The 19,251-nt window shown below is 40.8% G+C and overlaps 1 protein-coding gene, 1 long non-coding RNA gene and 1 pseudogene across 2 annotated transcripts; all 3 read left to right on the top strand.

The window, feature by feature from the left end:
• The first annotated feature begins 1,029 nt into the window (after window positions 1-1,029).
• On the top strand, window positions 1,030-6,729 carry LOC134194701 (pre-mRNA-splicing factor ATP-dependent RNA helicase DHX16-like; annotated as a pseudogene).
• A 3,925-nt stretch (window positions 6,730-10,654) lies between these two features.
• On the top strand, window positions 10,655-11,711 carry LOC134195141 (uncharacterized). The gene is made up of 5 exons (XM_062664152.1): window positions 10,655-10,730; window positions 10,820-10,888; window positions 10,947-11,258; window positions 11,319-11,417; window positions 11,487-11,711. The coding sequence occupies exons 1-5, from the start codon at window positions 10,718-10,720 to the stop codon at window positions 11,573-11,575; spliced, it is 582 nt and encodes a 193-aa protein (XP_062520136.1). The 5' UTR covers window positions 10,655-10,717; the 3' UTR covers window positions 11,576-11,711.
• Window positions 11,712-13,563: 1,852 nt separating this feature from the next.
• Window positions 13,564-13,966, top strand: LOC134194487 (uncharacterized). Its single transcript, XR_009972221.1, has 3 exons — window positions 13,564-13,621; window positions 13,711-13,779; window positions 13,838-13,966. It is a non-coding gene; the product is annotated as an uncharacterized LOC134194487 (long non-coding RNA).
• The last annotated feature ends 5,285 nt before the right edge of the window (window positions 13,967-19,251 follow it).

The following is a 19,251-nucleotide window of genomic DNA, read 5'->3' as shown; positions in this document are numbered from 1 at the left end:
TATTGAAAGGTCAATTAATCGGGCCGTATAACTGCCTGGGGCTACTGGTTTATCAAGATGTGAATTGTTTGTGCAAGGATATCAACGCCTCAGCTGGGTGCTACAACCCCGTTATAGACCTTCTGGCAAGTGCATAAACGAATACACCCCGCTACGCCCAGCTCGTTAGCACTCGCGGGCGGAGCGGGGTGTATTTCGTTTATACACTCGCCAGCAGTCTATAACCTATACTTACCTGAAGTGTACGTGATTTGGTACAGTTACTTGGAAAGAAAACTCAGTGAAATCAGGTAATTTCAACAAGCCAGCAACAGCAACATATGAAAATAGTGTTGTGAGGCATAGAGAGAGATTAAAATGATACTTTGGTTTTTCCCTTACTGGGCAGTATCTCTTGTACATGTCCTAGATTGTTTCATGTACTTGGAGGGCTGCTGATCGTCACGTTCAAAAACTCGTTTGTACGAACACACATCGTGATCCCTTTTTTGTCATTTGCAAGACATGCCCTAGTCTCGAACTTCCAGACCGTCGCTCGCTTATCCAAACTCTTCCCTTTTTGATATCTACCACCACTCTCTGCATCTTAGTCTACAACCGCCTGTACCATTGTGACAATCCATAGCAAACAAGGTGTTCGCTAGAAGTGACTTGACTGTACACGTACTGTAGTCATTGTCCTAAACTCACCCAGTCAATTGATATTGATTTGACGTCTGCGCTGCATGCTTAGTATTGGTTATGCCTAGCCGTCAAGGAGTTACGGATACTTCCAGGCTACGTACTGTACACAACATAAACGTACATGTACGTTACATGTACGTACACATGTTAGGCGTGAAATTTGTAGCAAAGAAGTTGTACGTGCTAAATAGGGAGGAGAGCGAATGCAATGTACGAGGAGAGCGGCTAGGCTGCTGAAGAAAGACGAGGAAGACGAGAAGCAGAAGTCGAAGAAGTATTTGAGAGCGAAGAAATCGACTTGGCTGAGCAATGAAAGTGAAGAGGAAACTGTAGTGAGGAAGAAAGCAAAGAGTGACGATGATGCCGTCTAGCGCTAAATTCAAAGAGATGGAAGTGAAACCGGGCAAAGAGGTGACAGACAGCAGTGTTATGTAACGTTTGGTAACTGACTTCATTACGCTGGCTTGTTGTGTGTAAAGGTTGATTATAGTATTCGATTTGAGGACTGCACATCAGAACGGACCATTGTCAAATACATGTATGACTGATGGCATGCTTCTAAGAGAGCTCTTTAGAGAACCAGATCTGCAGTCATACAGGTAACTCAGATGAAATAGACAAATCTAATTCTATTGACAGACAGACATGCAGTCATTCAGAACTTACCTTAATCTTAATCCTCTGACAATGAAATACTGTGGCTTTGGGACTCTAATGCTCAAAAGTTTCTGAACCAGCTATCTCAAGTAGGGCAAACAGATTTTTTGACAGACAAGACTCTATGTCTTAGGTGAGAGAGAGTCGATCCTGGGCTGGCTGACGAACATTGCATGGTAAGATGCTGCTTTTCTTTTACTCTTTGCATTTGATCTTTGTCATTATAGTTGTTTCAATATACTTGTTTTTAGTGTTGTGATAATGGACGAAGCTCATGAAAGGACACTTCACACAGATGTTAATTCTGTTCGGTTTATAGTTAAAGACATTGCTAGATTTAGATCTGAACTCAAGTTAATAATCTCAAGTGCCACTTTGGACACACACAAGTTCTCACAATTTATTCCCATGCATGCTGTCTCTTTCCATGTTGTCATTAGACTTTGCTTTTATTGATTTTAGTTTTTTGATGTTGGTGCTGCAGTGTTTCGTATTCCAGGGAGGTGAGTTCTTGTTGATATCTACTACACAAAGGTGGAGATTAAATAATTGTCCGTTCTTAATGACACAGACTGGGATTCTTTGGTGTTGTGTTGTAGGTACCAGAAGCTGACTACTTAGACGCTTGTGTTGTGTTAGTTTTGCAGATGCATCTTACACAACCTGATGGTGACTGTTTAGTAAGTTTGTGGTTGTTGTATTCTTGTCGGTCTACTAAATATCTTCGCACTAAATTTACAATCTTGTTTGACTGTGAGTTGATCGACATAATGCTGCATTTGAGTAGGTGACAGATTGATGCGCTCAAGACAACAGAGAAACAAAGATAGTTAGTTGCATGAGAGTGACAGACATGTAGGTAGGTGGAGTTACTGTCTAAATGACAATTAATCTTACAACAAGAACACACACAGAATGATGTAGCTAGCAGACAGTTGATAACTGTTACACGGGCACTTAAAAGGAAGGCATACTACATTAGCTGTTTGATCAGCAGTCAGCAGTCACCATTTTGATTTGCTTCATTTCTTATCACTTCTCTTCAAGTTTGTAAACATTTACAATGTTGGCTATATAGGTATTTCTTACTGTTCAAGAAGGGATTGAATCCTGCTATGAGAGTCTAAGAGAACGTTGTCGTCGTCTTGGACGTCATATATATATATATATATCAACGAGCTGATCATTCTACCAATTTATGCAAATGTTTCCTCTGAGATGCAGGCAACAATATTTGAGCCAACACACCTCGTGGAGCAAGGAAGGTTTTCATTGCAACTAACCTTGCATAAACAAGTCTCACTATTGATGGCATCATTTATGCCATTGATCCTGGCTTTTGTAAACTAAAAAGCTATAATCCTTGGACAGGCATGTAGTCATTAGTTGTTACATGTTGCTCTAAAGCTTCAGCTAATCAGAGACCTGGGCGATCAGGCAGAGTCACAGCTGGCAAGCGTTTTCGGCTTTACACAGCTTGGGTTTACAAAATGAGCTGGAAGAGAACACAATGCCTGAGGTTAGTCAGCGTCATAGGCTTAAATAATATGGACATACAAATACCGAAAAACAAATAGGAATTCAGATTGACTGTTTGTGTGCTCAACCAGATCAGTCTGGTTTGTAAAGTTTATTACAAGTACCGGAAGCAAACCCTGCTTCAGAAGTACTTAGACCATCACGGCTGTCTAGAAAGAAGACGTGACTTTACGAAGGATCCGAGTAGATCCCAGAAGCACTGTTTTCTGTAAGTGCTGCAGGTTGTGATGACCTGGAATAATGTCCAGCCATCGTGCAATACCTGCGTGCACTGTGCCCAAAGCTCCCAAGACCACCGGAACCACCAGTGTTCGACAATGCCACATGCGGCTTATCTCCACTCGCAAGTCGCTGTACTTCGCCAACTTCTCAGCATGTTGCTTGCCAATGTTGCCATCAGCAGGACAGCTGATATCAATAAGAAGACAAGTGTTTGTCTTCCTATTTCTGAGACAGATGTCTGGACGATTGGCTTTGATCTTCCTGGCAGTGAGAATGGTGGTATCCCACATCATAGTAATGTCATCCGTCTCCACAAGCCTATCAGGATGATGCCGGTACCATCTGCTCTCCACTGGAACCCCAAAATGGCGACAAACATCCCAGTGAATGATGGAGGCCACCTGATTGTGTCGATCAGCGTAGTCCGTCGGTGCCAAAGCACTACAGCCTGCCACAATGTGGTCGACTGTTTCCAGGCCTACACTGCACATTCTGCAAGTAGGAATGACATCACGATGTAGAATCTTGCGCTCATAGTACCGAGTCCGAAGAGCTTGGTCTTGAGCAGCAACAACCAGTTCCTCAGTTGCAGCAGGATGATTCGCTGCCTTTAGCCATCCGTAGGTCTCTTTCATGTCCACAGGCGGTTGCTCAGTGAGACGGCGATACTGCCCGTGCATTGGCTTCTCGCTCCTGGACCGCACACGAAGAGAACTGCAACACGTACGGTAATGTCTCGCATCTGTTTCCGGCGCTTGCTCGAAGCCACCTTCAACCGAGATGGATGCATTCCTGTGTAAGTTCTGCGACTTGTCGTCCGAAGCAAGTAGTAAACCGACAAGCCATGCGCTTGATCGAGTGTGAAGATTTTCCAGAGTCACACTCCCGTGTCATCTGCACGAAAGGATCAGAACCGTCAGCAAGGTAACAATTCAGCCTCACAATACAAGATTGATATGTCGACTCAATCTGTTGTAATCCCCTACCCCCATTACTGCAAGGAGCGTACAGTCGGTCAACGTCTGCAGCAGAATGGTTTACACCGTGCATAGAGAGGAGCTTTCTGGTCAGTCGATCAAGCTGCTGCAGGTCTGTGCACCCCCAATGAATGACGCCAAAACCGTAAGTGAGAACTGGTAGTGCAAAACCATTGATGGCTAGAATATTGTTCCGACCATACAACTCAGTCCGGAGAACCACCTTCACTCTGCGGAAGTACTCACGACGGAGTGTCTCCCGCATCATGCTGTGCTGAATAGCGTTACTCCCATCTACACCCAAGTACTTGACCCGGTTCCAGACGGTTGATGGTTTCGGTTTTTCCTACCGTCACTCCAGGGTTGTGTCCAGATAGCCTGCCGTTGACAAAGTGTGCAACAGCACATTTGTCCAGACCAAACTTCATCTGGATGTCATCAGAGAAGGTACGAACCGTGTGCAACAACCCGTCCAACTGATCAGAGTTTCTGCCATACAGCTGCAGATCATCCATGTAAAGTAGATGACTGATAAGCTGACGTTTGGCAGTCTCACCATGCCCAGTGGTCATCCTGTAGCCGTAACCGGTTCTTTTCAGCTCCTTGCTCAGAGGATTGAGAGCCATACAATATTTAGATGTTGTTGATTGTGTACTTACTCTATTACTTTTGGATGTTGCATTATAAAATGAAGTTATCTTGATGTCACATAGTTTCATGACATTCTTAATATAGATGTGTAAGCGTAGTTGTTTACTGTCACTCAGGCATTACAAATTACAATCCATGTTATTTTATGAATATTATCATCACTTCGTATTACTCTGGTGCGTGGTAACAAATTGATATTAATTAATTCTCAGTAAATATTGGCAGCTAGGAGACATGCAGGAACACAGGCAGCTGGGTAATATACTGTGTAATGTTTATGGCGTGGTGAGTGTTTTCTCTGAGCAGATCCATCAAAGAAATCTTGGAAATGTAGTGTTGATGCTTAAGTCTCTGGGTATTGATGATCTTGTTCATTTTGACTTCTTGGATCTTTCACCAGCAGAAACACTCATCATGGCTTTAGAATACTTTTATGCTCTTGGCACTCTTAGTCATCAAGGAGAGCAAACAAAGGTCTGCATCTGTTTGCTTGCTTATATACTTGTGACTGTATGTTATATTACAGTTGGGTCGTCGTACGACTGAGTTTCCTGTTGATCCTATGCTGTCTAAGATGCTGTTAGCATCAGAAAAGTAAAGAAATTTTTTATTGATGACAGTACATGTAAACATGTAGTGAACTTGCTAATGTTTACACAGATGTCAGTGCTCAGAGGAGATTTTGACTATCACAGCTATGTTGTCTAATTTCATCGACCCAGTGCAATTGACTTTTGTTATATTGCTAATTCACAGGATATAAAGAGAGTTGTTACCTGGTTTCTTAGTTTGTTTGTGACATACTTGAAGTTGAGCTACATCATAACAGAAGTCACTCGATTTTAATTACATATGTGTGTTTATCATAAGATAGTACATGCTGATAATGCACGAAAAAGCTTTTTCAGTTGGTGGTGACCATCTATCATTGCTAAATGTGTATGATCAAGTAGGAAGCATATCCAAATTACAGGGAAATGAAGACTATAGTTTTGTGTGTTGTGTTATTTAGTGGGTCGAAACTGATTTCTTCACTCGATGGTATTTTGAGAATTTCATTCAGAATCGCACAATTCGTCGTGCTCGGGATGTTAGAGATTAGCTTGAAGGGCTGATGGAGAGGGTGCAGATTAAGATAACATAAATGTCAGTGATTGTGTGGCTATTAGAAAAGCAATTACTGCTGGATTTTTCTATTACACAGCCAAGTTGTCTAAGGGTGGACAATACCAAACAGTAAAGCATCAGCAGGTTAGCGTATTTACTATTACTTAATCTATTACTGTAATTATACACAAGTTACATTTACAAATTACTGCAAAGATATATGGACGTCGACAATTGCTTCAGTTTTCAGTTTACTACAGCTTACTTGAAATTGCATAGTTGCTGTGACGTGTCTTGGTTGTTCCCTCGAGATTCATTTTAGTCTATAAGTGATTTTTCTTCTGATTGTTAAGCCAGTGTGATCTGGCGTATTCTCACTTCTCACTTATAAGTATTAAAGAGACAGTCGCTGCAGCATTTATTGCGTTGTGTTTTATCTTATTATTAGATGGTCAGATAGTCATATTGTTTGCAATGATACATTGATTAGACATAGCAAGTGCTTCTAGCATTTGAATGTTGTTGGAAACTATATGCACAACAGGCTTGCGTAGAAGCATTTGTCTCTAACTTCTTAGTTTAGTATTTCAGCTAGTGATTGAAGCAATGGGGGTTGTATTGACTGGAAACAGTTTTCATAATAGCATAATTATTTGTTACTTATTCTGTGTAGACTGTTCACATGCATCGCAGCCATTGACTATTTGAGGGTCAGTCAAGACAGTTAATTTACCACGAATTAGTCTTCAAAACAAACGAATATATGAGGCAGGTGATTGAGACAGAGAATCAGTGGCTGCTAAAAGTTACAATGCATTATTACAAGAAAAAGAATTGCAAGACATGGCCACAAAGAAGTTGCCTAAAACTGTAGTTTTTACCAAAGAACAAGTTCGTGCTGTCTAAGAATCAAAATTCTTCTTGTAGTGTTGAGTTTGGAACAATATACAAATGTCCTTAAAACTGTAGCACTGTTTGAGCACTTCATCAGTAGTTCTAATGCAGTCAACTTGATTGCTTATTTGGGGATCTACAAAGTAGGCTATTGCTCATTGTTTAGTGAAGTCATGTCCGTGTTTGTGAATCCATACGGCTGTTTTTTTTAGTTGGAATGGTGTCATCTTATGACGTCTGTACATTCAGAACTGTAGCAGTAGCACATACTCTTGTGCTATAGTGATGATGAAAATATGGCATAATTTCTTGGACAATAATAACGTCAATTTATTTTATCGTACTACAGCTTGCAAAGGCTATAGTACAGTACCCAATTCAGTGTCGGATCTAGAGGGGGTTGCGGGGTCTCCGTAGAACCCCCTAAAATTTTGTGACGTCATTACACGGAGATGACCGTGTACCAGCAGTGCTTGTTACTTCCTGACGTCACTCGCAGTTCACGTTTTAGTTTTAGACAACTTCACACGGAGGTGCAGTACAGATTATGAACTTTCGACGTAGGTCCATCATCGTCGGACAGTACGAGTGAGTCGTACGGTACTCCTACTCTTTCTACATCAATTTGTGGTAACTTGTTTTCAATCTCAGTTGTTCTTCAACAGCATGTTTCATTTACTTCCTTGCAATGATATTGTTTCAAAGTAGTTATTTTCTATCTCATGAAAATACACTTCCACCTTTGAATGTCACAACATTCACAATTTCATGAAATCATATATGTCTATTAGAAGCTTTCTTCGGGAAAAAAAAAGAAAAAGCGGTAACATTTGCCTGTCTAGCGAAAGACATGTATAGGCTTGCAAGATCAATTCAGATTCTCCAGTACTGTAGATTCATTAACGTATAATTCCGTTCTATGTTATAGGTGACTAAATAGCTAATTTATATCTGGAGGCGTGGCTGATCCCAACCTTTGTGACGTCATGGATCCCCCATTCGAAAATCCTGAATCCGTCCCTGCAATTTGGGTCAGTACAATACATAGCACATACACAATACACATAATTTCCCCATCTTTACTTCGTTTGATTTTGATGTTTATTGTGTTAGTAGTCATGAGGTGGAAAAGATCTGTCTGTTTATCTGGCTTGAAGCATACTGGGTGTTCAGATCATTACTAATAGCAATGTGTCAAGTACTGTATATGTTATCCGGCTTTTTGATTAATGTGGCAGCTACAGAATTGACGTCAACATGTGTGTTTGTATATAGGAAAGTGAGAGCCTTACTTGGACTATCTAGCTACATTTTGTGTAGTGCAGTAATCCAGGTAGCCTAGCATAGTCCTCGATCGCCAATTCATCTCATGCCACTGCTACTGTCGACAGCCAATTTGCAGTGTCCTTACAAAATCTTGTCAGTCAAACGCAGTTGATCTACAATCTACGTAGCTACATTGTTCATAAATTTTTACAGCGGACGCCGAGATTCAAGGTTGTTTGGAACCCACGGTGCTGACATCCCAAGTGCCTACTCCTTTTATGAGTCTAGCTACAAACGGATTCGGACATGGCAAAACATAGAATTTGACACCGACGGTAAAATCAATACAACAATCTGGTACGTAAATTGTGAAATTAAATTTGAAATACACCGTTTACTTAACTTTGCGTGGGAGCCACGGTGCGGACATCCCAAGTGCCTACTTCTTTTATGATCTAGCTACAAACGAATCCGGACATGGCAAAAACATTAAATTTGACACCGACGGTAAACTCAATACAACCATCTGGTGTGTAAATTGTGAAATTAAATTTGAAATAAGCTTTTTAATTAATTTTGCATCTGTCTGTTTGTAAAGGTGCCAAGACCCCCTGGAACACCATGTTTAATAATATAACCATAAAACTTGAAGTCACTCTACTTCTGCAAGCATATCTTCTGATTTCATTGCGCGTGACTTAATCTCTTAGGAGAATTTCTTGTGTATTGTCCTAAATATCAGCTTACTAGACTTTAATTAAATATCCGAAGTATGACGTTGTGTTGATAATATCGAAGTTTACAGTAATCGATCTATATTTAAAACATTGTATCAGGTTGTCACAAGAGACTGCTGTTAGCTAATTAAAGCAAAAATTATTGTAATTGACATCAAATCTGTGACACTGCTATCAGGCTCTTGAAATTCTTGCAAGTCTTATTTCACATCAGTAAAACTGTTCACAAGATTCTTAATTACAATGCTGTTATATATTATAAAGTAAAGAGTCACTACACTTGTAAATTTGTTTCCAGTCACTTGATCAAGTTTCAATCATCAAGAATCAAATTTTCTGCACCTACCTCCAGGTGTAGTCCCTGTCTGTTGGTTGGTTTTCGCAGAGTATACTGACTCTACACCATTATCTGAAGCAAAGACACCACCAACGGTATTTCACACAAAATAAGAATTAAACATGACATTCTCCGGCCAGCTCAGATGCACTTCCTACCACAAACTGTAGGTAATCCAGGGTAATTCCGCACACTTTTTAGTTAGGTGACCCGTATCTTCTGCAAGATGATTGCGTCCCGCGTTTACCTGCGTAGGGTTTCTTCGTTTGCTACTGTAGTATACGTGGACGGTTGTTCTTGGCATCATGCAACTATTCAAGCAAGCGGTTAGACGTTTTCTGCAGTAGGGTCAAATTTCAAGGGTGGGACTATTCCGCACAGTTGCCGTTTCTTCCTCTGATGGCTGCAAACACGACACCTGGTTGGTGTATAGTTTTCTGACAGTTAGAATTACGACTTGAGCATACATAAAGCAAAGTTAGAGTTTTTGTAGGTTTTCTGCGAATGCTAACTATGGTCCGTTCTAGATGTTACTGATTTTGTCTGCTGCTTCTCCGCTCAGGCACTGCACCGTTCACAAACCCATGCTTGCTTCTTTGATGATCTCATGCTAAGTATATATAGCAATTTACAATGAAATGATGTGATATCCACTTTGCACCCTACTAGGGCCTCCATAAATGACGAAAAGTTTCCCGTAATCGCAGGGCAGAATCAAGAGAGGAAGTTCAGGGGGTTGCAGCGTCCTGTTGTGCAATAGACGTGGTTCAGTAATTTTATATAATTTCATTAGAAAGAGGAAATCAGTAATGCTATAAATAACTGCTACCAGGTCAACTCCTTCTTTCAAAAATTCCTGGATTCGGCCTTGGATCGGCTAATTTCAGGTGGTAATTTATCTTCAGCGATATCCACGAGCAGTAATAGAGGTGCGTCTATCTTTGTAAAGTATGAAGTTACCAAACAACTTGCTAGCTAACAAGTTAGACGGTTTGTTCTACAACGTTATGCTCATCTTTGCATGAAAAACACGAGCTAGAAAATTGTTCCGGCTCACAAACATATATATTTTGCCGCTACCTAAATCGCAGAACGCTAAACTATCTAGCGAGTGTTCAAACGTTCCATTTCGTCTCTGTTGAAAGAAATGAGAAGTAATTGAATTCAAAAGTGTGCGGAATTGCCCCGTGTGCGGAAATACCCCGGATTAACCTAGTAACGGCAATCTTGAAAAAATTTATTTGGTCCGACTCAGTTCTGAAGTTGCTAGTGTGAATGAGAACCAAAGTCATCCCATTAGAATTTGTGATCACTTCCATAGCAGCTAGGTTATGAATAGCCCGGATAATTGAAAGCCTCGGATTCCTTGCTGTACGCTCAAAGTCCCACCCACCTGCAACACGTGCGCTGACACGTGCGTCGACACGTGTGCAGACACGTGCAAGCAAGAAATATAGTTTTGATGCAGCGGCTAGTACATAGGCGTATTCCAAAATAGTACATGCCGTCAGAAGCTTTGAGATCGACGTCACGTGTAGCAAAGAAGCCAGCAAATAGATTCAGTCAAACCAATTGCCGGTCCACATTCTCTGCCCTAGCTCCATCATTCAACGACGCCATCCACGCTCCTCTGGAAAACAGTGACAATGAAAACAACAGGTACCAACGTTTCATGCAGCAGTTCAAAACCAATTCATCCAACTTTTTCATTTAATTAATTGTATAATTTTGTTATCTCAATTCAACAGGTAATTGCAACAGAGTGACACTAGCCTATCTGACAGCACTAATTCCATTAGTAGCAATGGAAACCACAGGTAACTAGCACATTGACCTTACGAATAGAATGTCGTACTAAAGTTTAGTTTGTTTCAGCACGCAATTCAAGGACTGGCTCATTTGCACGTTGTTCGTCATGTTTTAAGGATGAAAGTCCATGTGACATCAATAGTACAACGCTCTACGACAACCACACTATCGTGCAATGTAGCAAAGCTGATGAAGTCTGTTTTACTCAATCTTTCCTCACACCGACTTCCAATCCAAATATATTTGCTATCGTGCGTGGATGCGACACTGTGCCACCAACCGGATCGCTCTGCAGCCTTGAAACAGTCCTCGGTCACCAATTCATCTCATGCCACTGCTACTGTCGACAGCCAATTTGCAGTGTCCTTACAAAATCTTGTCAGTCAAACGCAGTTGATCTACAATCTACGTAGCTACATTGTTCATAAACTTTTACAGCGGACGCCGAGATTCAAGGTTGTTTGGAACTCACGGTGCTGACATCCCAAGTGCCAACATTGAATTTGACACCGACAGTAAAATCAATGCAACCATCTGGTACGTAAATTGTGAACTTAAATTTGAAATAAACTGTTTAATTAATTTTGCGTCTGTCTGTTTGTAAAGGTGCCAAGACCTCCTGGAACACCACGTTTAATAATATAGCCATAAAGCTTGGACTCACTCTACTTCTGCAAGCATACCTCCTGATTTGATTGCGCGTGACTTAATCTCTTAAGAGAATTTCTTGTGTACTGTACTAAATATCAGCTTACTAGACTTTAATTAAATATCCGAAGTATGACATTGTGTTAATAAAATCGAAGTTTACAGTGGTCGATCTATATTTGAAACAATGCGTCAGATTGTCACAAGAGACTGCTGTTAGTAAATTAAAGCAAAAATTATTGTAATTGACATCAAATCTGTGACACTGTTACCCTGCTCTTGAAATTCTTGCAAGTCTTATTTCATATCAGTTAAACTGTTTACAAGATTCTTAATTGCAATGCTGTTGTATATCATAAAATGAACAGTCACTACACTTGTAAATTTGTTTCCAGTCACTTGATCAAGTTTCAATCATCAAGAATCAAATTTTCGACACCAACCTCCAGGTGTATTCCATGTCTTTTGGTTGATTTTCGCAGAGTATACTGACTCTACACCATTATTTGAAGCAAAGACACCACCAACGGTATTTTACACAAAATAAGAATTAAAAATGACACTTTCCGGCCAGCTCAGATGCTCTTCCTATCACAAAATGTAGGTAATCCGGGTTAATTCCGCACACTTTTTAGTTAGATGACCCGTATCTTATGCAAGATGCTTGCGCCTCGCGTTTACCTGCTTAAGGTTTCTTCGTTTGCTACTGTAGTATACGTGGACGGCTGTTCTTGGCGTCATGCAACTATTCAAGCAAGCTGTTGGACGTTTCTGCATTAGGGTTAAATTTTAGGGGCGGGGCTATTCTGCACAGTTGCCGTTTCTTCCTCTGATGGCTGCAAACACGACACCTGGTTGGTGTATAGTTTACTAACCGTTAGAATTACGACTTGAGCTTACAAAAAGCAAAGTTAGAGTTTTTGTAGGTTTTCTGCGAATGCTAACCAAGGTCCGCCCTAGATGTTACTGATTTTGTCTCCTGCTTCTCGTCTCAAGCTCTGCACCGTTCACAAACTCATGCCTGCTTCTTCGATGGTCTTATGCTAAGTATGTATAGCAATTTACAATAAAATGATATGATGTCCACTTTTCACCATACTAGGGCCCCATAAATGACGAGAAGTTTCCCGTGATCGCAGTGCCGGATCCAGAAAGGGGGTTCAGGGGGTTGGAACCCCTTCTTTTCCAATAGACGTGGTTTAATAATTTTATATAATTTTATTAGAAAAGAGAAAATTAGTAATTCTATAAATAGTTGCTACCAGGTCAAACCCTTCTTTCAAAAATTCCTGGATCCGGCCCTGAATCGGCTAATTTCAGGTGGTGATTTATCTTCCGCGATATCCACGAGCAGCAATAGTGGTGTGTCTATCTTTGGAAAGTATGAAGTTACCAAACAACTTGCTAGCTAACAAGTTAGACGGTTTGTTCTACAACGTTATGCTCACCTTTGCATGAAAAACACTAGCTAGAAAATTGTTCCGGCTTACAAACATATATATTTTGCCGCTACCTAAATCGCAGAACGCTAAACTATCTAGCGAGTGTTCAAACGTTCCATTTCGTCTCTGTTGAAAGAAATGAGAAGTAATTGAATTCAAAAGTGTGCGGAATTGCCCCGTGTGCGGAAATACCCCGGATTAACCTAGTAACGGCAATCTTGAAAAAAGTTATTTGGTCCGACTCAGTTCTGAAGTTGCTAGTGTGAATGAGAACCAAAGTCATCCCATTAGAATTTGTAATCACTTCCATAGCAGCTAGGTTATGAATAGCATGGATAATTGAAAGCCTCGGATTCCTTGCTGTACGTTCAAAGTCCCACCCACCTGCAACACGTGCGCTGACACGTGCGTCGACACGTGTGCAGACACGTGCAAGCAAGAAATATAGTTTTGATGCAGCGGCTAGTACATAGGCTTATTCCAAAAATAGTACATGCCGTCAGAAGCTTTGAGATCGACGTCACGTGTAGCAAAGAAGCCAGCAAATAGATTCAGTCAAACCAATTGCCGGTCCACATTCTCTGCCCTAGCTCCATCATTCAACGACGCCATCCACGCTCCTCTGGAAAACAGAGACAATGAAAACAACAGGTACCAACGTTTCATGCAGCAGTTCAAAACCAATTCATCCAACTTTTTCATTTAATTAATTGTATAATTTTGTTATCTCAATTCAACAGATAATTGCAACAGAGTGACACTAGTCTATCTGACAGCACTAATTCCATTAGTAGCAATGGAAACCACAGGTAACTAGCACATTGACCTTACGAATAGAATGTCGTATTAAAGTTTAGTTTGTTTCAGCACGCAATTCAAGGACTGGCTCATTTGCACGTTGTTCGTCATGTTTTAAGGATGAAAGTCCATGTGACATCAATAGTACAACGCTCTACGACAACCACACTATCGTGCAATGTAGCAAAGCTGATGAAGTCTGTTTTACTCAATCTTTCCTCACACCGACTTCCAATCCCAATATATTTGCTATCGTGCGTGGATGCGACACTGTGCCACCAACCGGATCGCTCTGCAGCCTTGAAACAGTCCTCGGTCACCAATTCATCTCATGCCACTGCTACTGTCGACAGCCAATTTGCAGTGTCCTTACAAAATCTTGTCAGTCAAACGCAGTTGATCTACAATCTACGTAGCTACATTGTTCATAAACTTTTACAGCGGACGCCGAGATTCAAGGTTGTTTGGAACTCACGGTGCTGACATCCCAAGTGCCAACATTGAATTTGACACCGACAGTAAAATCAATGCAACCATCTGGTACGTAAATTGTGAACTTAAATTGGAAATAAACTGTTTAATTAATTTTGCGTCTGTCTGTTTGTGAAGGTGCCAAGACCTCCTGGAACACCACGTTTAATAATATAGCCATAAAGCTTGGACTCACTCTACTTCTGCAAGCATACCTCCTGATTTGATTGCGCGTGACTTAATCTCTTAAGAGAATTTCTTGTGTACTGTACTAAATATCAGCTTACTAGACTTTAATTAAGTATCCGAAGTATGACATTGTGTTAATAAAATCGAAGTTTACAGTGGTCGATCTATATTTGAAACAATGCGTCAGATTGTCACAAGAGACTGCTGTTAGTAAATTAAAGCAAAAATTATTGTAATTGACATCAAATCTGTGACACTGTTACCCTGCTCTTGAAATTCTTGCAAGTCTTATTTCATATCAGTTAAACTGTTTACAAGATTCTTAATTGCAATGCTGTTGTATATCATAAAATGAACAGTCACTACACTTGTAAATTTGTTTCCAGTCACTTGATCAAGTTTCAATCATCAAGAATCAAATTTTCGACACCAACCTCCAGGTGTATTCCATGTCTTTTGGTTGATTTTCGCAGAGTATACTGACTCTACACCATTATTTGAAGCAAAGACACCACCAACGGTATTTTACACAAAATAAGAATTAAAAATGACACTTTCCGGCCAGCTCAGATGCTCTTCCTATCACAAAATGTAGGTAATCCGGGTTAATTCCGCACACTTTTTAGTTAGATGACCCGTATCTTATGCAAGATGCTTGCGCCTCGCGTTTACCTGCTTAAGGTTTCTTCGTTTGCTACTGTAGTATACGTGGACGGCTGTTCTTGGCGTCATGCAACTATTCAAGCAAGCGGTTGGACGTTTCTGCATTAGGGTTAAATTTTAGGGGCGGGGCTATTCTGCACAGTTGCCGTTTCTTCCTCTGATGGCTGCAAACACGACACCTGGTTGGTGTATAGTTTACTAACCGTTAGAATTACGACTTGAGCTTACAAAAAGCAAAGTTAGAGTTTTTGTAGGTTTTCTGCGAATGCTAACCAAGGTCCGCCCTAGATGTTACTGATTTTGTCTCCTGCTTCTCGTCTCAAGCTCTGCACCGTTCACAAACTCATGCCTGCTTCTTCGATGGTCTTATGCTAAGTATGTATAGCAATTTACAATAAAATGATATGATGTCCACTTTGCACCCTACTAGGGCCCCATAAATGACGAGAAGTTTCCCGTGATCGCAGTGCCGGATCCAGAAAGGGGGTTCAGGGGGTTGGAACCCCTTCTTTTCCAATAGACGTGGTTTAATAATTTTATATAATTTTATTAGAAAAGAGAAAATTAGTAATTCTATAAATAGTTGCTACCAGGTCAACCCCTTCTTTCAAAAATTCCTGGATCCGGCCCTGAATCGGCTAATTTCAGGTGGTGATTTATCTTCCGCGATATCCACGAGCAGCAATAGTGGTGTGTCTATCTTTGGAAAGTATGAAGTCACCAAACTACTTGCTAGCTAAAAAGTTAGACGGCTTGTTCTACAACGTGATGCTCACCTTTGCATGAAGAACACTAGCTAGAAAATTGTTCCAGCTCACAAACGTATATATTTTACCGCTAACTAATGCTCAGAACGATAAACTATCTAGCGAGTTTTCACATGTTCCATTTTGTCTCCGTTGAAAGAAATGAGAATTAATTGAATTCAAAAGTGTGCGGAATTGCCCCGTGAGCGGAAATTCTCTGGATTACCTTAGTCGTCTTTTTTTGGTCTTGATCAAGACAATTGAAATGTACAGTCTAGGTTCCGATGTAACGACAGTGGTATGGTATTTACTAACATAGAAATTGATATCGGCAAATATTGAGTATCAACAGATGCAGCACAGTGTAGTAAAGGATTGATCATACTGACGTGTGAATAGTTGACTGTAGATGGCATTCAACTCCTGAAGGTGTTTCTTGGTTGTTATTTACACACAGTTCCTAGCTACGACACAAAAGGATGGGGAGACGAAAGTTCATGAAACATTTTTGCTGCCGTTTGGTCACTTGCACGAATCGTTTTTAAACTCGTGTGTAGTCGGACACGGAAACAATTTTTTAAGGTAGGTCCTATTGTAATGTCTTTGGCACGCGCAAGTGGGGGGTATCAAGAATGAGTTATTATTATAGCGCTGCAGGCTAAATACATAACTGAAGTATCACGTGACCATACACTACATTACATCACTCCCCCTCTAAAAAGTGTCTAAAATACCCTTCTCTAATTAACTTAATTAGCGAATAGACTTAATCAGAGTCCATACTAGAATCAATGTCAGAATCCATTAGGTAATCTCCGTATCGCTGTGGGCGACGTCGATTGCGGACGGGACGTTGGATTCGAACTGCATCATCACCATTGTGGTCTTCACCCATACTGTCTTCGTTATCATTCTCCAGTTGGTCCATATCGTCATCGCTGCCATTCTCCGGTTGGTCAACGTCTCCTGAACAACATTCCCATTCCTTTGACCCTTTATCCCGTCCAGGATCCATCTTATCGTGTTGGAGATTACCAATCGGTTGACATATCACTTTCGATCGTTCATTCGATGTGAGATGTACGGGCATTGACTTGTATGGTTTCATCCGATCGTGATGAACAGAAATAACTTTCTTTCCGCGACATCTTTGCAACAAATAGACGACATCCGACAAAGGTTGAATTATTGTATAGGGACCTGTCCACCTGGGAGACAGCGATCGAGACTTCTTCACCCGTCGAGACGTTGCTGTTATCCATACCAGGTCACCGATCTTATACTTACGATAATTTTGACCTTTTTTTGATATTGTTGTTGTCTAGCTTCCTTCATCTGCTGGATCTACTTTCGACATTAGCGTACATTTCTGCAACTTTCTCCTGTTCTTGGTCAGCATACACGGTAGGTAGTTGATGTTCATCTGTTGACTCAGAATATACCAGATCCGCTGCTACGTATAACATACTTCTTGGGGAATCTTTGAAAACGATTCTATAAGGTGTATCTCCCATGGTTTCGTGGTATGCTGTATTGTGAGCAAATTGTGCTGCAAAGAGATGGTCATACCAATCTCGTTGATGTGATGCAACCATCTTAGACAAAGATTCACCCAGAGAGTGGTTAAGACGTTCAACAGATCCATTAGCCTGTGGATGATAGGGTGTTGAAAACGAATGTCGAATACCGTATTGTTTGCAAAATTCTTTAAAAACATGACTTACCAAACAAGGACCATTATCTGAATGAAAATGTGTTGGAATACCATACCTTCCAATCCATTCTTGTAGTTTCTCAAAAACTTCATCGGCTGTTTGTCTCCGTATGGCACACATTTCTGCATACCGCGAGAAGGCATCTTGTATAACAAAAATGTATTGATATCCGCCGTCGGTTTTCGGTAGAGGACCTTTGATGTCCATTTCAATAACCTCAAATGGTTTTGCTGATGTCGGTCTTTCCAACAGGAGAGCTCGAGCTTTAATGTTGACAGGCATTCTTTCAGCACAAACAGTGCAAAATTGCGTGTAGTTTTCTACATCTTTAGGAACGGTTGGCCACCAAAAACCACTCAAAACCCGAAGCAAAGTTTTCTTAGAACCCTGATGACCTGCTAAATGTTCATCGTGCGCCAGTCTAAGAACCTCTGGAATTAACTTTGATGGTACCACAATTTGTGATCCAACTCCAGGATTTGTTCAATACAGAATATCAGTTGAAGAAATGTGTAATTCTTCTTTAAACAACTGCTTCATGTCAAAAGACAAGCTTGCAGCGGAAGCAGAAATATTCTTTTTCAATAGGTCGTACACTTTGTTAAGCAACGGGTCTCTCCTTTGTGCTTCCCTGAACTTATCTGCTGACCATACATCTTCAGCCCAGGCAACACACTGTTGTGATAACGACCTCACAGCACAGTCGGAAATTATCTTGTCGACTGCACCATATTCTATGTCGTTTTCGCACCAGTACTCATCCTGAGGTTCCAAATGACTCAAAGCGTCCGCCACTTTATTTGTTTCACCATTTATATATTCTAAACTAAACGAGTACTCTTCCAGCTCCGCAATCCACCTGGCTCTTCAACCCCAAGGGTCTTTAACAATTGATCTGAATTGGAGGGGACGATGATCCCTTCGTACTATGAACCTCGTTCCAATCAAATGGTGTCGAAAATGTCGTACCGCCATAACTATAGCGAGAAACACACGGTCATAGGTAGAATACTTTCTTTCTGTTTTGGTCAGAACTCTGCTAATATAAGCTACAGGTCTCACACCGTCTGGAGTGCTTTGTGCTAATTCGGTTCCAATTCCTACCGTTGAGGCATCCGTTGTAAGTATAAACACCTGAGATGGGTCAGGATGAGCTAGCACCGGAGCAGACATTATCTTGTTTTTCAAAGTTACAAACGAACTGTCGCATTCAGGGAACCAATGAAAAAGTTTGTCACCTTCTAATAACGACGTAAGTGGTTTAGCAATTGTTGAATATTTTGGAATAAAACGTCGGTACCAACCGGTCATACCCAAAAATGACTTGACCTCTTGAATTGAACTCGGTCTCTGAATTTTGGCAATCGCCACTGTCTTTTCTGATTTTGGACTAAGGCCATTTGCACTCACTCTATATCCACAAAAAACAACTTCAGTCATACCAATCTCACACTTTCTTCCATTGACTCTCAATCCATGACTTTGTAATGTCTGAAGGGCTTGTTCTAGACGTTCTAAATGTGAATGAAACGAGTCAGAGAAAACACACAGATCATCCATATATAGCACTAGCTGTAATGGTAACATATGACCTAAGATTGAATTCATCATACGGCAAAATGTAGCTGATGCTCCCTTTAGTCCAAATGGCATTCTGTTGAATTCCCATAATCCCGATTGTGTACTAAAAGCAGTCTTT

Source organism: Corticium candelabrum, chromosome 19 (genome assembly GCF_963422355.1).
Source record: "Corticium candelabrum chromosome 19, ooCorCand1.1, whole genome shotgun sequence".
Classification (NCBI taxonomy): Eukaryota; Metazoa; Porifera; class Homoscleromorpha; order Homosclerophorida; family Plakinidae; genus Corticium; species Corticium candelabrum.
This window is presented reverse-complemented; position numbering and strand designations above follow the sequence as displayed.